General features: G+C 42.8%; 1 protein-coding gene across 1 annotated transcript; it reads right to left on the bottom strand.

Annotated features, from left to right (window-relative positions):
* Window positions 1-6549: 6549 nt before the first annotated feature.
* Window positions 6550-19363, bottom strand: cdc42ep4a (CDC42 effector protein (Rho GTPase binding) 4a). Its single transcript, XM_069702923.1, has 2 exons — window positions 19119-19363; window positions 6550-9705 (listed from the first exon to the last, which is right to left on the bottom strand). The coding sequence occupies exon 2, from the start codon at window positions 9567-9569 to the stop codon at window positions 8514-8516; it is 1056 nt and encodes a 351-aa protein (XP_069559024.1). The 5' UTR covers window positions 9570-9705; window positions 19119-19363; the 3' UTR covers window positions 6550-8513.
* Window positions 19364-21307: the final 1944 nt, after the last annotated feature.

Here is a 21307-nt window from a genome sequence, read left to right as displayed (position 1 = left end):
GCCTTCGGATCTTTGGGTGACTCTCAATGTGCACGTCTGTGTATGCATGGGTACATATGTAAAAGAGAGGGTCAGTGTTTGATCGTGTTCAAAATGGCAGCACTGTGTGGTGCACCGGAACGCGTTGCATTTACCATATGTGGCTGATGAAGGGCTCAGTTAACAGTAAGTTCAAGAATAGACAGATAGAGCCGTAACAGTGGGCCGAGTGTCTCCTCTCTCCTCTCCTCCCATCCCAGGGGCCAACAGCACTGTGACCTCACCCTGCCTCCACCCCAAACACTCCTCCTCCAACACTTCCTGACTGGGCCAAAGCTGCAGCACAGCTGGAGCATGCAGCAAGAGGATAGTGAAAAAAAAAAAAAAAGGGATTTGGATGATTACTTAACCATTCCTTCCCTATTTGTTCCATACGGCTCTGATTCACATTTTCTCCAACTTTTCTATTGCTCACCAAGTCGGTCAAACAACCACGTAAGCACTCTTGCATTCCTGAATACACACACGTACAGTACACAAGCCCCACTCCCATAAAGTTTGAGGTTTCTGCTGTCAACATGACATTTTTTTGGTGACTGTGGTGCAAATGAGCCAGTGCCTCGCTTGAGATGAATCTCGAACAACTTTCTTTGAGCATTGCAGTGAGCTGTCAATCAAAGTAAACGGCTACAGATGGAGAGGGCGGAGAGGGCTTTAACCAGGCTTTACCATGCTACGTACTCTGCCAAAAGGCACTCGTCTGATACAGGAAATCCAAGAGATGGCCTTATGCTCAGCTGCATCTTCTGAGCTCAGAGCCAGACACGCCTCTACATCGCACGCAAAGCATCACATTCAATGTTTATGTTTGGAATAAACGCTGCAGATAGATTTAAATTTCAAGCCCAAATCCACCCAGAAAGAAAATGTCTTATGACAGATGTGAGAATGTTAAGGTTGTTTAAAACATCAAATAATTATGCAGTGCTGTTTTTGACACTAGTTTTAATCCCGCATGTGAGTGAACACTTACATTTATAGCATGCATGCCTGCAGGATGGTGGCTGCTTGTGAACGTGAATACCAGCTGTTCAGCCTTCTTCTGTGATTTCTGTAATTTAACATGAAGTAGAAAATATAATGAACATCATGTCACTTTGCATATCATCCTCTCCTCCAGTCGGTATGCTATTTTTGAACTTATAAAAGATGAACCTTCAATTTTTGGTTTTAATAAAGTTTCAATCATGTTTTATTGAAGTAAATTGTGCCTGATTAAATCATTAAATAATCAGAGAAAATAAAATAAACCCCAACACATGTCAACCCAACCCAACAGAATACACACAAATACACAAAAAACATCTGTTTATGGTCTGTCAGCTCTGATAGGCTGCGTGAAGTCGGAGGAGGAGAGTAAAAGCTTGGCTGGTAGGACGATGAGGAGAGCCAGCATCGGCTGGACTTTTCCCCCTCTCCTCTCCAGCTCAGCCCTATGGGATCCAAGGCCAGAGGGAGGGGAGCATAAACTGGATGACGGAGTTGTTAAATGGAGGACCAACACCCAGTACAGTGTGTTTTAAAGTCATATCTCCACATGGAGCTCTGGGATTCTTCACCCTGGTGTTGTTTTCCATCTTCAGACACGCCCTGATTTATGATGCTATTGAGATTTGGAGAAAGTGAATGAGCCTTTAAGCTGTTGCAGTGTTTCCACTAGTGAAGTGGAGCTTGTGTATAAAGTTGCATGAAGAGAGGAAAGTGATAGACTGTAATGGAAAGTCTGGCTGGCTCTGCTAGTGCTGATATTAGTGAGTGCACTGAAACCACTGAGGTTGACCCACGTGAAGACGAGACTGTATTTTGTGAATGCGGAGCCCTGAACATGATGCGAATGAGGAATATGTAGAATTACTTTCAGCATAGCTGTAAAGTCAAAAGTATTTTGAGGTGATATAATTACTGAGCATAACTTGGTATCCTTTTTGACACTTATTCATAAGAAATTTGAAACTTCAAAATCTTCTCTATCAGACTTTCATTTCAAAGCACAATGGAGGAAGTAAAAAGATCAAATTAGTTTGGAGAAATGCAGAGATGGTTGGAAATTTACTTTGTACATTCATGGCTAATATATATTAAAAAAATATATCTTCAGAATGTGGAGGAGAAGAGGTGTTGAATGAAAAGAAATGTGTTGTGCAAATGGAGCCACTGGATCAATCTCCGACTGTCCTTCAGCTCCTTCTGCCCTTGTGGTAAATGAGTGGCAGTTGTATTACTCATTATGTCAGGAGAGAGGGAAGATTAAATTGAAGAAGGACTAGAAGGTCAAAGTTTAAAGCTGGCTTTTGGGAGGTGACCCTTTGTGATCCCTCACTTCCTGGTCAGCTTTGTATTTTGCCCCACTGTGGGCATGCAGTGTCCACCGAACAAGGGCTGTATTGTGTGGACATGCAGCCTCTGTAGGAACGGCGCCAAGTCTATGTTGGCAAGGATGGAGCCCCACTGTGAGCAACATCTGAAGCCTCTTTTTATCAATCAGGAATTCACTGATAAATTGACTGTTCCAGCCGTGAGAGAAGCGAAAGAGTAATCGAGAAGAACTTTTTTCTACATACGGGAATCCATTATCTCTAAATTTAAGGAATCCAATGTTTATAAATGTTATTTTATCAACAATTTCCCAAAAGCTGATCTTGTGGAAATTTAAATGTTTCAGACAACATATGTGTGGGTGTACGGAGGGTTATAGGAGTTACGGTATGTAGAGGGCTCGCCTTCCCTTCAGCGTCAACCAGCCGTGGACAGACAGGCCTTGGAAAGGAAGCAGTCTCTGGCAGAGATGAGGGGGTAAAGAGCAGTAGAGCCCCCAGCCCCATCTATTGTGGTCATGGCTGAGTGCAGGCCAGGCCAGACCTCCTGGGGACGCACATGGCTGCAGGACCTACACTCCTCAGCAGAGTGAGACAGGGTTAGTACAGTGCTGCACAGACAGAGGGAAAGAATGGAAAATGAGGGGGATGAATCATTGTTTCTATGCTTATGGCAAAAAATGTGTCTTCCATGTTCACATTTGAGCAACTCCATGCTGGATGCAGAAAAATGGGTCAGCACATCTGAAGCATCATGGTGGAAGCTGATTTTATGATTGAAGTTTCAAAATCATTACACCGAGGGAAAAACACATCAAAACCTATTATTCCAGCTGTTCGATTTTTCTTTCATAGCAAAATAAGCAGTAAAACTTTGTTGAATGCACCGCTTCAATCTGCTGAGTTTAAGAACGGTTTTGCAATTGTGGTTCTGCCAGATGGAAAAACACAGTTTACACGGAAGATATGAGACAATTCCAAAGAGGTTATGACACAAACTCCACATTTATAAAGGAAACTGCTCGTTGCACAACAACCGGCAGAGAACGATTGAGACAGGAGCTGCTTCCTTTGGAATAACTTTTCCATATGAGAACACCATACCCACATTTTGACCCTGCAAAAATCCCTGTAGGGGAAAACTGCACTGATGTTTTGAGGATGGCCTAATTTTTCAGTTTTCAGCAAAGGTATCGGAAGCTCTTTAAGGCAAGGACACTGGAGAAGTATTGCATCCTCCCTGCTCTTCCCCCCACCATGCGTGTGTGTGTGTGTGTGTGTGTGTGTGTGTGTGTGTGTGTGTGTGTGTGTGTGTGTGTGTGTGTGTGTGTGTGTGTGTGTGTGTGTGTGTGTGTGTGTGGTCTCCTGCTGCCGGTCCCGCAGATCCAGGTTTTAGAGGTTAAAAGGTCAACGCTGGGTACTGGAATGTTTATGTTCGCTGCTCCTGTTGACACCAATATCCGTAGTGCTGTGTCTTGCTCTCCTAGACGAATAACTCAGCCTATCTTTGAGAACACAAAGGGTCAGAATGATTGTGTTTGTTAGTTTCATTGTTTGTTTGGTTACTTGGCAGATTGAACTGAAGGCAGATGTGGACCATTTGAAAAAGTAAAGATAAAATTGTTGAGATTTGAGAAAGAGAAATCTACATATAAACAGTGTGTGTGTATCATCAGTTCTGAGTCAGAGTGAGGACAAATCTTGCTCAAAAACCTTATCTTGTCATAGTTCACATTCCATACATCCTTACAGTCTGCCCTGTTGGACAAATCTGGTCAGAGATATGTGTATCAAAGTCCAGGAAAGGGTGTCCGGATGCCATAAAAAAAAAAAAAAAAAAAAAAAAAAGTTCCATTCTCCCTACCAACCACAAACACACAGTTCGGGCTTTTTGACCAGAACACTCGCCTTCCAGTTGTGTGCCAGCAAACAACTCCACACACACACACACACACACACACACACACACACACACACACACACACACACACACACACACACACACACACACACACACACACACACACACACACACACACACACACACACCCGCCCGCCCTCTGTGCACAACTACACGGAGAAACGGCTGTTTGTTTATGACCCATTAAAAAAAGAAAGAAAAGAAAATGGAGTTGCGAAATGCTGCTGCAGAAATAAAAGAAAATGCTGTAGCTGCTTGAGGAGTGGTCTGGAAGGGAGGGGGTGAGGGGAGGGGGGATTCACAGACTAATTTGTGTGTGTGTGGGAGGGGAGAGGGAGCAAAGCCATGCAGGCAAGAAGGGCGGTATATGAACAATTTCGTATTCTATTCCTTTTCTCCCCCATCCCCCAATCTTTCTCTCCCTCTCTTCTCTGCTTCAACAACTGCCTCACCCCTCCTCCTCCCCCCCTCCCCTCCACACACACACACCCCTTCCACAGTCCCCCTCCACCAGCAGGTTGTTTAATACTTTCCAGATTTCAGCATGCCTTTAGCCTCCTGGAAGAGTTGCAAGTCTGCTGATGGAATTTGGCGGAAAAGGTTGTGGGTCCAGGCAGGAGCTCCTGATACAATACACCTAAAGGCAGTGAGCGCCTCCCATTGGTGGCTCGAGAAATAAAATACAGTTTTCAAAGAAAGCTGGAAACGAAATGACATTTGACAGCCTCAGAAGCAGATGAGAAACTACACACAGGGTGTTAGAGAGGGAGAAACAGCTGCAAGGCAAGACTCAAATTACAATGAGTATAATGCGGTGGGGGAGGGAGGTGAGCTGAGGCCCCTGAACAAATCAGCAGTCTCCGGTGTAAAGTTCAAATCTGCGGAACAATTTGAACAGTTATGTTCACGTCGTGCCTCTCACTACAAATCACCCAAATAATCTCATTTGACAGTCTTGAGTGATGACTTGGAGACATTCCTATAACTTTTCCGTAGACATTGCAAAATGTGGGCGAAATACCGAGATATGAATGACATAAAAAAAAAAAAAATCAAATAAAAGCGCAGATCTCAATCGATGTGATGCTGTTGGCTGTAAGGCAGCAAAGAGGTATTAATCCCCCAAAGTCAAAGCCATAACACTGACACACCCATCACCAGAGACGAGTTTCACACAACCACTAGATGGCAGTAAATAACAAGCTTTAGATTAAGTGGTTCGCTCCGTGGGGCTACACCAGTCAGCAGCAAAAAGACAATGATATATAATTAATTTACAAGGGGAGATTAAAAACAAGATTCGAAGACATTTTTTTAAAGTGTCAGTTATTGAAGATTTAGTCTTCCCTTCTCAAGGAAAAAACTCACAATCTGCAAGAAGAATAATGACTTAATACAGGCAGAGAAAAGAAGGATCGATACCACTGCTGGTTTCTATTGACCACAACAATCAATATAAATGGCCTGTTTTTACCACAAGTGTAAGAATAATGACTTTTTCAAGCCCCGTGGCAGATTTGACACTGGCATAATGTGACTATGAAAAACTGAATGGAAAGAGATTAAACATCCCCTAACGTGGAGATGAAAGACAAAGAGAAACGGAGCGGCGCTCTCAGCATGCAGTTTTAATGTGGAGGGATGCAGGGTGAGACCTTCAACTGTCTGCAGTGAGTGTTAACCAAACATAGTGCGCTGAACTTTGGCCGAGCTGTGAGGAGCTCAGTGGTGCGTGAAAAGCCGAAGCGTGGCCTGTGAAATCAAAAGTGACAGGACAGTTTTGAATCCATGATGATGATTAGGATCCTGGTCTAAGGTGACTGCAAGACTCATCCATCCTCCAATCAGCACTGTGAGAAAAAGTACCTGTCATTGCTGTTTATCAGTGCAGCTCTCCGCCGTGATAAACGCTTCCTCCTCCATCCATCTTTTACACCTCTCAAGTCTGCACTGATGAGAATATATGGAGGTTATCAGAAAACAGAGCTTTTTAAAATAAGCCTTACATTTAGATGCCCCGTCCCCTCGCTCTCTCTCTCACCGACAAATTTACTCATGAGTCATCCCATCATTTTTTCAGCTTGTATATTTAAGGGATGTGTCCAACCAAGACCACTAAGGTCTCAATTGCTTCCTTCCTTCCTCTTCTGGGAGAGCCAATGAATAGTGACAGGAAACAGAGGAGGCACTCAAGGAATTCCTTTGTTGATGTCGCTAACCGAATAGCACTTGTGATGTACTGGCACAAAAAAACTGTAATAAAATACATGGCAATAACGATATTCAGGCTTTCTTTTATTGAAAAATAGAGGTTATTTTGGATAATACAGAAAAAGAGGCCGTAAATATACAGAAAAGAAGACAACAGTAAGGCATAATAAACAACATGATACGGAAACACAGACAACCTCTCATTCACACAAAATTAACCTTTAAAATGACCTTGTGTAGTGTGTAAGTGATGAATATCCAGTTATACAAATTCATTACTTCCCCTTTTTTTCTTTTCCTGCAGGACATTACATCTTTGAATACAATTTATCTTTTTTTCTTTTAACCTGCAAGCTGAAACTCAATCTTACCTTGTATTTAAAAGCAACTATGCAAACAGAGAAGGAAATGACACACATCTTTTTGACAGGCTCTCCCAAAAGTGAGTTTCACAATTGGAATCATTTTTTTGGCTTGAAAATTAGAATTTGGCACATCTGTCAGTTTCAGTTAAGGCAGTGAAATCAATCAGCGCAAGTAAGCCTCAATACTTCTGGCCATGGCTCTTAATGATGCAAGAGATACAGTCAGGCTGCAATGACTATGCAACTTGCACCATTTTCTTAATACTCTCACATCTATTGCTGGCTTTTTTTTTTTCATCCACTTTTCGAACAGACATGACACAAACGTGGCAGAGTTCTTTTCAACGATAAAAAAAACCCCAAAACACAACAGGTATCAAACACCAAATACAAGTAGTGTCTGATTTAATTGTACCTGCCGGTACTCTTGATTTTCATCCAAACATACCCTAAAGCACTACTCGTATGTAGTGCTGAAAACTGTACACAAAGGCAGCCCCTTGACTAATGAGTATCAACATCTTTTACACAGTTCAGTTGCACCACTGCAGTTGCTCGGATGTACGACATAAAAACAAGGAAGGAAGTGGTGATCAAACTCTTTTCAGTTTCAACTTGAAATGTAGAAGGAAAATAGCCAATTTGTGTTAGTTAATCATCAAAAAAAAGAGGAATATCTCCCATTAGAAAAGAGATAACCAACATAGGCTGATACACACTGCTCTTCACACTACGGTTTTCCTGTATTAACACCACCCTTTATAGTTCATCCAGCCCAATGCATTGCCATTAGCTTTACAGCCCTGCCTTTCTCTAATTTACTGAGTCTAAGCCTGTGTGGCACCCAGTGAATTGAAAACACGAGAATTTTGGTTTGGGCTTTGTGGTCCGGGTTTTACAGCAGGAAATGGCAGCCTTTGAGCAGCAACACAGGGACCCTGAGTTACATAAGGGAGAAAAACTCTGATAGAGCTACGGCACTACTATAATATTTCCAGATGAAAGAGGCTCAGTGCAGGGCCTCGCACTCCAGTGACAAACACAGCTCCCTTTATTGTGACAAGATACCCACCAGTGATCCTGTTGTGACAGAGGCCTTCTGTTCAGCTCAGGCCTCATGATGTCCCACAGCCAGAAAAGAAAGCGCGGCAAGAAGAGAGGCGAGCCAAATGAAAAGAGCACATGTGACACGTCAAGTGAGAGGAGAAAGAGAGAGAGAAAGGGTGAGCAGAGTTTTAGTTGTGGAAAGTGTTTTGGGCTTTTTTTTTTGCCTACAAAAGTTCCTTTCTAACCAGTTCTCCCTGCTTAGTTCTGGAATACTTCATATTCAAAACGCGTCTGCCCTTCCACTTCAGTTCCCGCAGTGTTCAAAAGGGAGAGACGTATAGACAGACAAACACAGAGCGGAGTTTAAGGCTCTCTGACAGATGGAGTTTGGGCTCGTCCTAAAGGAGTAGTCACACTTTCTTTGGCGCCCTACAAAGTAAGAGCCCTCCATCTTCTTCACAATCCCATCCCCAAAGTACGTGACTAAAGTGTCTTCTTCCCATTCAAGTGCAAATCCACACTGTCAAAGGACTTGCCAGTTTCACATGAAACCCTTCCGCAGCTCGGCCGTTTTTCCTTTTTTTTTTTTTTTTTTTTTCAGAAGGCTTTGGACTCTCACACACGAATCTCATCGTCTTCATCCTCCAAGAAAGAGGAGAAGTTGCTCTCCTCTTCAGGCGGGGCACTGAACGTGGCGCTGTCAGTGTCTCCTGCGTAGGTCTGGCTGTTAGGTTTCTCATCCAGAGCAGCAGAGCCAGAGCTAGACATGGAGCAACTGTCTAGGTGCTGCAAGTGTTTGGGCCGTATCTCGGGGGTGTACTCTGGGGTGTAAGGTCCTCCGTCCTCAGGCCTCAGATCAATAGAGCTGGCAGGATCCATTAATTCCTGCTGCTGCTCTTCTGCAGCTTCTTTGTCTGCCTCCATCTGCTCCTCTGTATCCTCATCTTTTTCCCTCTCTACACTATCCTCTTCCTCGCCGTGGGTGCTGAGGGGTGGTGACGCACGGCCCTCGCTGCTCTTGCCCTCCTCATAGCCAAGATCATCCTCCTCCTTCTCCATCACCCCCAGGATGTCACCCAGCATAGAGGGTCCCAGGTCAACGTGAAATGACATGACCGACTCGGCATGCTTCATTCCACCTCCGTAGTGATAGGAGCTCTCCGGCAGCTCTGTCAGCTCACCAAAGGTTCGTTCTTCCAGTTCTAGGAAGTGAGAGGCTGCAGCTGCACCGCTCCCATCCAACTCCCCATGCTGTTTTAATGGACTGGAAGACAAACTCTTTGCCACCATACTGTCCCCTCTGTCTTCATCGTTGAGAAAAGGCAGCGACATGGCATTTTTCACATAGGTGGGTGATCCTCCATGGCCCAGCAGGGCATTATCTCTCTGTTGGTCCACTCTGTTCACCGACTGGGAGCGCTTGCTGCTCCTAAAGGTGCGTGACAGGAGGCCGGGCCGAGGCGAGCGGGGGAAGGATGTGGTCTCGGGTGGGGGTTCTCCCGAGCGTGTGCTCAGAAAGGATGTGTCTCCAAAAGCGTCACCGCTGCGGCCTACATGCATGGTGTGCCGAAAGTCACCCAGGGGAGCGCTGATCATCTCCCTGGTCAGGTCCATGCGTGAGCGACGCTTCGTCTGGGAGGACGAAGACACGAGCTGTTTTAAGATCGGCATGGCGGCTGATTAGTTGTTTCGTTTCGCACAAACAGGTAGTCAGGTTACAAAAAGATCATCCAAATCTTCAACAGGATCTTTGTAAGAGACCTTGAAAAGCAGAGGGAAGCTCCTTAATTCCAGTCAGCCTGGGAACCTGAAAAAACAAAATATATTAATTTAGACAGAGCCTGAATTAAAAGGGCAGTCAAACTAACAACAACAACAACACTTAAAACACTTCAAGTCAAACTACTTCAAGTACCGGTGACACATTTACTAGTGTTAAATGAAGAATGGCCTGAATCAATTGCAAAAGCCAGAAATCTATAATCTGTCTAATGCACAGCTTTCACATCAGGTTTTCATATTTGACTTTTTAATACCATAAAATAAATAAAAACACTTCTAGGAATTTCAAATGTTCCACTAATTGCAAGAGCTGCAGCTATCAATTATTTAACTCTGTAATGAGAAGCTGCACTCTTCCAACATCTATGTGAGATGACCTCTAAAATGCACTGGAAAAAAGATGGGGAACACCACAGGATTTCACTTTAAAACAGCATTGAGAGCAAAACACCAACCACAGACCAACATAAATCAGAGAGGAACAGCTGAGTGCTGCCAGGGATTTTGTGGTGCAAAGCTCAATTTTGACTGCACAGCAAACATTATTAAACGATCAAAACAGTATCTTCCAGTGATGAAAAGTCACTTATACAAGCATCAGAGAACATTAACACCCCGTTAACTGACTATAAAAATCCATTAATTTGACAAATGTAGGTGGAATTGTGATCAGAGAAATATTCTCTAACTATCTTCTCCTTAGACAACAGTGTTTAAGCCCCAGGAGGTTTGTGATTGACAGCTGTTCGAAAATGTGTTTCTACATTATTGAAAAGGGTCGACAGAAGAATCAGCAACACAGAGTGCCAGCCAGACGCTGCTGCTTCCTCAGGTGTTGCACTGTACGACAGGAGCAGGGTGTCTCATTAACTACCCATCCCAACATATAAAATACACATGAAAAGAAAGCTGTCATGGCGGTCTGCAAAATGAAATGCAAGCCACAGACAGACATCAAAAACACATGCGCATCTGACTTGTGGGCGGAAAATCTCTATGGTTACACGTAAGCAGGCCTGAAGAAAACGCTTACCTTGCCTTCTTAGGAGTACACCTCTCGGGCCTGCCTCTTTCTTTGTTTACTCACGATCATCAATACAGTCAGCAACTTAACCTTGACTTTGGATTTCTCACAGGGAAGCTTTCAAAAGCAATTTAAGTCACACTTGTTTTTAGTAGAGGTGCTGCTAGTAGATCTCAGTCGTTTAACGTGGCAGGCTTTTTAGCGCATTGACCTCATTCTTCTGTCTCTACCCTGCCTTTGCCAGCTGAGCCTCTTCCTGTTAATGCATTCACCTGCTTTGGTTTCCATAGTAACACCCTCCTGCAAGCAAGCAACCGCATTTCCTGTCATAGGTTGCAAAAGGCTTCAGGCTTCAGGCTTCATGGTAGCACGGCCTTCTGTGTCAACAGAGACTATACCCCGATACTGGTCAAAATGCCACTCAATATAAATACAAAAATGTTCCAGTACTGTGGACAAAAAAGATAATTATCTCCATCAAGAAAAACACATGTGAAAGACTGCAGCATTTTGACTGAGGCTGGGACACAATGTGAAAACTTTCCATGAACTCCAACTGTTCTCACCAACACTCACAAAAGTCAGTGCAGAAACATGTTTATTTATTGTAGCTGCCTGTTCAGATTTGAGGAAATAATGAAGGGGAAATAATTCCCACACAGCCAAAAAAACAACAGATTTCTCTCAAGCTAGTTTCTCCTGGGTGGCAAAAACAGTGAAAAACAACCAGTGGATCCAACAAGTGCAGATGGTGAAAGCCCGCCTCCCACTCCTTTATCTCAGCCCCCAGGGTAGGATAAAGCTAAAAATGCTTAATGGTATCCATTGCAGCGACATGAATGGAGAAATCTGTTACAGACCACCAGACAGAGTTCACCAGCTGAATCTAAACCAGATTCAGGAAGCTCTGCAGCTCCACATCTACATCAGACCTGACTAAGAGCTTTATTTATAGCGTTGTCAATCTTCGCGGAAGTGAGCAAGTGAGCGCATGCACGTGTGGATGCACGAGTGAATGAAAAAGTGGAAAAGGGCCTGAGAAGGCCGCAGTTAGCAGCGTGGGAACCACATGGTTACAGAATGGGAGGGAGGGGTTGACTTTATAAACATACTTTCACAACACTCACGGTCTGAGTGCAAGAGAGCCCACTGGAGACGCTGAATGTGGGACAGGAACGAATGCAACACATCTGCGTCATTTTGTTTTGACAGTGATGCTCCTAAAAAACTAACACACACACACACACACACACACACACACACACACACACACACACACACACACACACACACACACACACACACACACACACACACACACACACACACACACACACACACACACTTCACTGACCTGCCGATGTCGAGCCCGCTGCATGATACGTTCAGCTTATGAGGTTGACTGACCTGCCTTGATGTGGATGTGGTATTTCTGAGCTGCTAAGTATAAAGTTGAAGTGCATGCATGCATGGAAACATGAGCACACTGGGAATGTTTCCAAACTCTCACCAATGCTGCGTCACTTCTCTCGTCTTTTCACCCCTGCTTGCGTAAAGGACATGTTAGCCCATTTCCCCAGATGTACGAATGACATGGATATATGATGTTAGCTCCATTTATCTATCACGTAACTCAATTATCAATATAAATACATAGAGCCTGGGTCTACAAGTGGCTCTGCAGTACATCTGCCTAAATATGTTATGGTCATAGCCAAATAAATACTTCATTCCTTATATCTTTGTGAGGAACAAGCACAGAAATAATGAAGGAACTACAGAGAAATACGTTGTTCTGCTTCTACTGAATGGATAAAAGGGTGAGCATAAATCAAACAGTAACTTCAGTAATGCAGCAGATATTTCGTAACACTATAGACAGATGCTACATCAGAGGACGTGAACAAACAGTTGCTGCAAGCTTAAGCTATGAGTCAAAAGTCACTCGTGTAATTAACACGCATCCATTAAGTTTTTATGGCTCGGGTAACGCACACAAAAAAAAACTCATTATAAGACTGAATTTATATGCACAGCAGAACCTCCAGATCAAGATCAGAGAGAAATATTGACGGCCTGGGTAATTTGTGTTAAAGACGAACACAACTTTTCACTTTTTGTCAATACTGCCACACTACGCCACTCAATACTAATTTGCAAGCGATTACTCACAGACACAAACACTCTCTCAAACGTGACTTATGGCCCATTTCCAGAGCTAAGCATTGCTGCACTTTCTTTGTGCTTAATTCGTCCTGTGTGTATTCCACTGTCTGGTAGAGGGAGGCTGATGCAGCGGTGGTTGTAATGGTACAGGCTCCCTGTCTGGATCATTTGAAGCCACTGACCTGGATGGACAAGCCGATGACCTGAGGGTGAAATGACATGAGGGGGTGGAAGACCACACACACACACACACACACACACACACACACACACACACACACACACACACACACACACACACACACACACACACACACACACACACACACACACACAAATTTGTGTGTGTAAAAACAGGAAGACGACTGCTGTGCCCGAGCCTGAAAATTACTCTAATGATCAGACTTTTGCAAACATCCCAATTCTTAGTGAAAATGTATGCCCACATCTTTATGTGAAACATCCGCAAGAGGTATACAGTTGTTCAGTAATAGTCAAGCACAGGCTCTCTCTCTCTCTCTCTCTCTCTCTCTCTCTCTCACACACACACACACACACACACACACACACACACACACACACACACACACACACACACACACACACACACACACACACACACACACACACACACACATGCTCCAGTAATTAAGCAGACAAATGGCCTCTGTATGATAGGTATCTGCCATGCAACTCGGTTAGTGGGCCTGAATATCTCATTTAGGAAGGAGCAGCCAAAGGATAAACAGTGGAAATCACATTATCTCTCAATCACGCAAATGGGGAACAACAGACATCAAGCAGATGATGCCCTCTCAGATAAAAACAGCAACGAGGAAGCATGCTGCTCTGATGAGAATTCACAAATAAAGCCCTCTCTCCTGCATTATATTTGCATGAAAGCTAAATTTAGTTCTCATTTAAATGTTTCATTTGGGTCACTTGAAGAGATGTGCCATTTGCTTGTGGTGTTGTGGATTGAGAGTAAAGTATTGACCTGCAGGGTGTAATGGGTGACCTCCTGCCCGAGCACACATTTCATCATGCCCTTTCTCCACCACGCAGCTCCTCTATGTACCTCGAGAAAACCAAGAGCTTATTTTGGATGTGTAAATCTTCTCTGGTGTAAAGAGCAAGGCAAATCTAAAATCTGTAATTGTTGAATGCTGAATATGATGCCAAAATAGTGGGCACTTTGCACTTGCTAATAAGTCATGTTCTCAATAAACTTGGCAGTTTTCTGTTTTTTCCTTTTCTTTTTCTGCAAACAACTATTTCATCCTAATTAAATTTAGAGCTAAAATATTTAACCAATTAGTCAGTCAACAGAAAAGTCGAATTTAGTCCTTTTAAAAGAAAAAAAAAAAAAGTGTTCCGGTTCAACCAATGTGAAAACGTGCTGCTTTTCTCTGTTTTATATAATTTTTAAATGAATATTTTAGGGTTTTGAACTGTTGGTCTAACAACCCAAGACAGCTGAGGACATGATGAGAATGTCTGCAAACATTTTACAGACACAACAAATTGACTGTGAAAAAAAATTGCCAGATAAATCAATAATGAGGCTATGTCTCCATTGCAGCCCGACTCAAATCTGGAAATTGTGCACACTAAAACAACTATTTCCCAGAAAAAGACCATTTTTGATTTGCCTTAAACCCTGAGGAGATGAATAAAACACCCCAGTTCCTCCAAACTAATGCCTCGGAGTACAGGGAGGAGAAGATAAAAGGCCTTTTGTGAGTATTTCTCAAACTAAGACAGCAAAAACCTCAGATATTAGCGTTTTGTTTTTTTTTTTTTCTGCGCCCGCTTGTACCTGGCAAGCTGGTGTTAGGCAGTATGTTATGCTAATGTCACACCCCACCCAGCACGGCACTCTGATCAGCAAGGATCAAAGAACAACAGATTTTTAGAGCCTCCATGTTAATAGAAGTGCCCGTAGGTTTTTGAATTGGTATTCAGGTTGGTGACTGCTAAATCTAGCTATCCTTACATCACTGAGTGGAATATTTGAGGTAAGCAGCTCAGACTTAAACTTGCAAGATCTCAACAGTGTTTTAAAATAACAGTCACTGTACTGGTAAAGGGTACATGCAACTTTAAAGACCCCTTAATTCCACAAAATCAGTGTGGAAGCTAAGAAAACAACCCATGAAAAGTGCCATCACAATCATCAACGGCTGACTGTTAGTGACACGAGCAGATCAGCTGGAAGAAGGAAAAGTGACAGACGGATGAAGACCAGGACAGAATGCGACACTGTAGCTTTTAAAAGAGACCCGAAAGCCAATGAAAGGCTTCCTGGCAGAAAACAGGCCTGCAGCGAGTCAGCTCGATGTCTACCAGCTGACCTCTGATACCCGAGAGGAGATGACTTGTCTATTTTACATTTACAGCCAACACAGCCTCCAGACATGACACTCCATCTCTTTCTCTGTGTGCTCCACTGTGATAAAAGTGTCAGCTTTAGTTTTTTATTGCAGACACAAACAGCGGACGACAGAGAAGAACGCTGTATTCCACTTTCAACAGATACAAGAATGAGAAGTATTCTGTGGGTTAAATACGATTGATAAGCATCATTTTAATGGATCTACAATGCCTCTTTATACACAAAACAATGTCACCCATGCCGTCACTGCTTTTATCATCTCTGATCCGAGTAAAAGTTACAATCATGCTACTGAAATTTCAGCCAGCATGGCTCGGCATCAAGGTCGTGTGCACAGGGCAATGCCATGGAAATACAAATGGAGGGTGGAGGGACGGAAATTGGCACCACTCTGGCTTTTAGAGTGTCTCAACATAATCAGAGGGAGCGAGAAAGCTGGTTCACACTGGCGATACCGACAGCATGGCAGAAACAACCACTTAACATTATTTTGAATGTTTTAGGTAATGAGAAACAGCTACAACCTTTCCAGCTTTTTTTTATTCTGATCCAGCTGGACCTGCAAGGTCAACGACCGGCCTCGGGTCATTTACAACTGTCCCTCTCTGTGCAAAGACATCCGAGCACTCTTAAACTCCGGGTGCACACAGAATTGCAAGAACATGACTAATTACTAGCGAGATACGCAACCGACACCAGTTGCCTCAAAACAGCTATTTTCACATAGCTGCACTTGATGGGAGTGTTTCATGGACAAACATGTTCGCGGGTATACGTCCACAGGAAGGGCAGGGAGAAAATGAGGCAGTAACCCCTGCCTCATCTCTCTGGAAATCTTCTAAGCCTGCCCTTCCTGACCACTCAATGTAAACAAGGCTATGCTCCATCATACTGTATTACAGATGAGCTTTCCAAACAAACATCCCAAAAACTCCATCAACGCTCGGTTTTAATAACCTGCGGGGCTGTGGCCCGGTGCTGACACGATGTGTTCAACAACAGCTCTGAATGCAACATGTATAAGTTCATGGCCTCCCTCGTGTTCGGTGGCTTTAATTATTTTCAGCGATGAATACAACCGGATCTTCTCGTAGCTGATGACAGCTCTGGCTTCGGGCCCAGGTGTCTGTATCGTGGGTGTCTCTATGAAGGTGCAGCAGAAGAAGAGTGAGGTTACATTTTGAAACAGTCAAGAGGAAACCTGTGCCCCTTGATGGAAAGAATGCAGGTAAATTATGGGATTTGGGGACTCTAGCTTTACAGCGTGAGAGTGACATAATTACAGGGTCAGAAGAGCAGAAAAGCAAAAAAAAAAAAAAAAAGGCACAGGTTGGTGAAAAGTCAAAGTGGCAGTTATCAAAGGACGGAGGCCCCTCTTTCACTAAAGATGTTACTTATTTTTTAAATACAAGAAGACATCAACATGTATAAGGCGACTGGTGCCAGCAGAGGGGCAATCTACAGAGCCGCTCTTCAGTGACTAATACGGTGCATTTAATCAGAGTTAATTATTGAATAAATGCAAATCAAATGAAATAACCGAGTAGGTTTCTGATAAAGATCAACTTCTAAAACTTTCTCTGACCGTGCCTGCAGCACTGCAGTTAAAATATATATATATATCCCTGGCATTGTCTATTGCTACAACACTGCACTATTTGCATCTAGTTACAAGGAAACAGGATAGCAGTAGAGAATACACATTTCCTCCGGCTAACCAACCAACCCCAGAATACAGAGGTCACAAAGCAGCATGTTGAATAAGACCAGAAAACAATGCAGCCAAACAAGTGACACAGGAACAAATAGAGCATTCACACACTGATACATGAGACGCCCTTAGAATTATATGTCGGGACAATAAGGTCATAAAAAAGGTAGGTGGCAGTCATGAACTGTGGCCTTATGTCACAAGTCTAGCCATGTATAAATTGTGAGTAAGAGAGCGAGAGAAAAAAGTTCTAGTACTAAACTATTAAATTAAACTAGTAAACTTCCACTGTTCTTGGATTTGTGTGTGTGCAACTAAAGTAAGACAAAAACATGCTATTTTAACTCCCTTTCCTTCAAACGACTTGTCATATAGGCAGACCTGTTCTCTGTAATGATCCAGAAATTCACTATCACCATCCTCACAGGCATTCCAGGAAAAAAAAACAAAAAAAAAATAGTTTATATTGGTATTTCCTGGAATGTGAAGGGGCTGGACAGGATACACACTTTGCCTCAAATGAGCACACAAACTGCAGACATGTTTAAACACGGGTGCAGGACTATACACTCATGTGGCCACAAATAACAGAGTTTCACTCCAGTGCTACCACAGTAGTGTTTTCAAATGCTGGTTATCTCAAAATTAAAAGTGAAGCGCACAAATTTGCTCACTTTTGTAAACAAAATTATGAGCAGGTTGTGTTTCCTGGGACAAGTGCCAGCAAACGCTGTCTACACTGTGCTGTGCCCAATAACAGAGTGCTTGCCAGAGTGTCTGACACCACCAGGAGGAAGGATAACTTTCACCTTCGGGCGCTTAACACATCTCCGGAAGGCAATTAGATGCTTTGTAATTCATGAAACACAATACAGAAGACAGAAGAGGGAGCAGAACCTGGGCAGGCTAGTTCAAAATGTGTTGCTTCTACTGAAAGGCATTCAGAGGCACTACTGGGGAAAAAGTAAACAGGCTAAGGCTATGGCACATAAATCTTAGCGATGACTCTGGCTTGTTTGCTGTGTCATCGACCTGAATCCACCACAGTGTCCAGGCCTGCAGCGAAATCTGACATCTCACAAAGCCCTTGCATGTTTTGGACAGAACAGGTCAAATGTCACATTTAAAGCTGCAAAAACAAAGAGAGCCACCCAATTTGCCTCACGAGCAGAGACGTCTGTTAACATTATCTCCTCAAAACAATTGCTGTGAGCTCTAATCAGGATAGCGGTGATGGAGTGACCGACCTGAAGTCCATCACCTTATGTAATACTGGTTCAATGAGCTCATCACACACCACCCCTACCAAGAAAACTGAAGTCTACAGGCTCTGGGATGATTAACTGGACAAAGATCACGTGTTCAGCATGTGTGGGCAGAGAGTGTGGCATTTCTTTCAGTCATCTGATCATGTTAACACCACATTACAGACATCCATACAAACTCCAGTAAAGACACATTTCACTCACTCTAGTTTACACAAGTGTTTCAAAATATAAGCATTGAGGAAATATACATGCCCATTCCAACCATTATGCACAACAAAACAAGAAGTCATCATACACATTTTGGCCTAATTCTTACTAATCTTTAAGTTTGGCTCGCAAATGAGGCCTAATGGAAGTATTCTTTTGTATGTTATAAATTAAACAAAAGAAAAACTGTGCATCACTTTTAGCTTCAAGAGATTTCCAAATAATACAATAACAAAAGGAAATCCCTTTGTTTCTGAGATGATGAGAACAAAAAAAAAGCTCCATTTCCCCGACAAAGAAATGTTCCAGAGAAGAAAAATTATAAGAACAAAAATAGCAAGTCATAATATGTATCCATTTTATTATTTTTTTAAAGCATGTGATTCACTCTTGTGATTATCACTGACTTGTGACTGGTTTCATCTCATGACAATAAAGCGCTGATTATGGGTGGGTCAACGACAGGAGAACAATAATAGCTGGCCAAAAGGCGTCAGCAGCGTCGCGCACCGTGCGATCAACCGAGCCAGAGATTAGAAAGCCCGATACAAAAAAAACAAAAACATAATGAGCTGCATACACAGATTAAAAAAAAAAAAAAAAAAAAGGTGAATTTCAGGCCGGGAAGTTAAGCGCAAATCAAAAATATTTAAGCGGACGTGCTTACCGAGCATCCCATTCATAAATGCCGGGTGCTGCTCCACTTGTAGGCCCCCAGCAGGTCGACAGTGGGGGTGCATTCATCAGACGAAGTGAGGTGTAAGACGCTCAGATCTGCTCTTCCTACTCCAAACAACGCCGTTAAGAACAACGGGCCTTGAGATTTATTTGAAGAAAAACACTAAAACTGGTGTCACAGCATCCTCACATACGGTGCTTCTGCTCTGGAGCGCTATAACTCACTACACTGCCTCCTGCCGTAGTGTGTTTGAACACGCCCTCTTTACATGGCTCCTTAAAGAAACAGGGTGCCAGCATGGGGCCACTCAGACTGTCTGAATTTAACTCCCTGCACTACAGAAGGTGGAGTCTGCGTCACCAATGACACAGAGAAAAGAGACCAAGAGAATACAATTTTAGTCCCACCACGGTGTGATATTTCGGGATTAAACGGGATTAAAATACTACATTAAAACCAGATTTAGACATGTTTTCCATTTAACCCTTCTTTTTTTTTTTCAGCAGTCAAGATTACAGGCTTTAAGCATTCTTTCTATCAACGTATTTTTACAATAGTCTTTCACTTTATCTGTATTGGATAAACCTATTAATGCTGCTGAGTTCACATTTCACTAAGAGTGAAAATACACATCCTTCATCAACATCAGACATTTGAAAAGACGGAGGACAAAATAATATCCTTCTTGCAGTGCCCATCCAAGACACTACTTTGGAGAAACTTCATTGACCAAACAATTCAACAATGGATCTCTATGTGCAGATCTGTAAACACTAACACTACAAATTGCAAAGGCAATTAAGACAAATCAGGCTGTGTTTGCGCAGGAAACTTTTAATCTCAGTGGGATTAAGGTAAAAATATTACTCTCCAAAATTGCTTTAAAGTGAGTTGTGTCCTGGCTTCCTGTCTTCCTGTCTTTTAAACCTCAGATCTTTTGTCAGACTGAATACACAGACTGAATACACTTTGAGGAAAGCCTCCATTCATGAATTACTTTCAGACATCACTCAAAATGTAATTGAGTGAATGAAGTTTTTGTTCGATCTTGTGTATTCCAGGTTGATCAGATGCCCTCAGTCAATCACTCATTCATACCTTTTACAGTCGAGGAAGACTCTGCATACACCCTGAGCTCCAGAGAATGGAACGTGTGAATTGTTGATAATTGTCAAAGGTCAGAAGTCCCTCTACCTGGACAAAATGACCATTCACAGTTGTCTTTCACTGCCATTTAGTCATGTGAGTCTATCTACCCATACTGCTCTTTAAAACCGCTGTTCTTTCCATAATGTTGTGAGCTGCAAGGACAGTATCAATCACACACAGTCAAAGGTTATTTCCTGCCTTTGGCTATGTTCCCAGAATGCTCTGTCCCACCAGGCGATGGGAGAACATGGCTTTATGGTAAGAATTTGACTGCAGTGGCCTTTTGTTCAGGCTCAAACTGCATTTGAGTTTGATGTAACTTTTTGGACATACCCATGCCTCAAAAGCATCAGTTTAACCACTTTCTTCTTAAATGGCTGACACACACTTAAAATGAATAAATGAGTATGTTTACTGGATGCTTCACCATAAAATGATCTCTCTTTCTCACCCAATATGCTCATTAAAATATGGTGAGGGCGGAACAATTTTAGAATGCATCTGCGGACATACGGCAATGAAATGATGAATGAAAACACTGCATTTATGTCAGGAAGTAATCTGACTTTTCTCTTGGCCATGTGAACACTTCATGCCTTCAGTGCTGATCGAGATCTCTGACACAAACCAGTTGAAAATAGAGACACAATGATGTCACAGCAGGATTTTAAGTGACCTATGGAGGGAAAAAAATGATGTGAGGTGGATGTACAGTTTGAAAAAACAACTTCCTTTAGTATTATGTGAATTTCATGTGCAAAAACTGATGCGAATCACGTGACCACATATACGTGTGATTGTGCACATGTAAAACAAGGATTTTTAACATGGGAAAACCTGTTTGGGAACATTTTCATGGTGTAATGTGTGCCATATCCCTCCACTTTTCTATAACTTTGTAGAAGAAATTTGTAGGTGGCAGAAGCCCTTTACAATGTATAAGGAGACCATGACAACGGTCTTGGCAGCCATGATTGATTGTATAAAATTGAATGAAAATATCAGCTCAGAGAAAAATGGGGAACTCT

This window comes from Brachyistius frenatus, unplaced genomic scaffold, assembly GCF_029030835.1.
Source record: "Brachyistius frenatus isolate BFR_SWC_R1_liver_20210118 unplaced genomic scaffold, ASM2903083v1 Contig_43, whole genome shotgun sequence".
Lineage (NCBI taxonomy): Eukaryota > Metazoa > Chordata > Actinopteri > Embiotocidae > Brachyistius > Brachyistius frenatus.
Note: the sequence above shows the minus strand (reverse complement) of the source record. Positions and strands in the feature narration are given on the sequence as shown.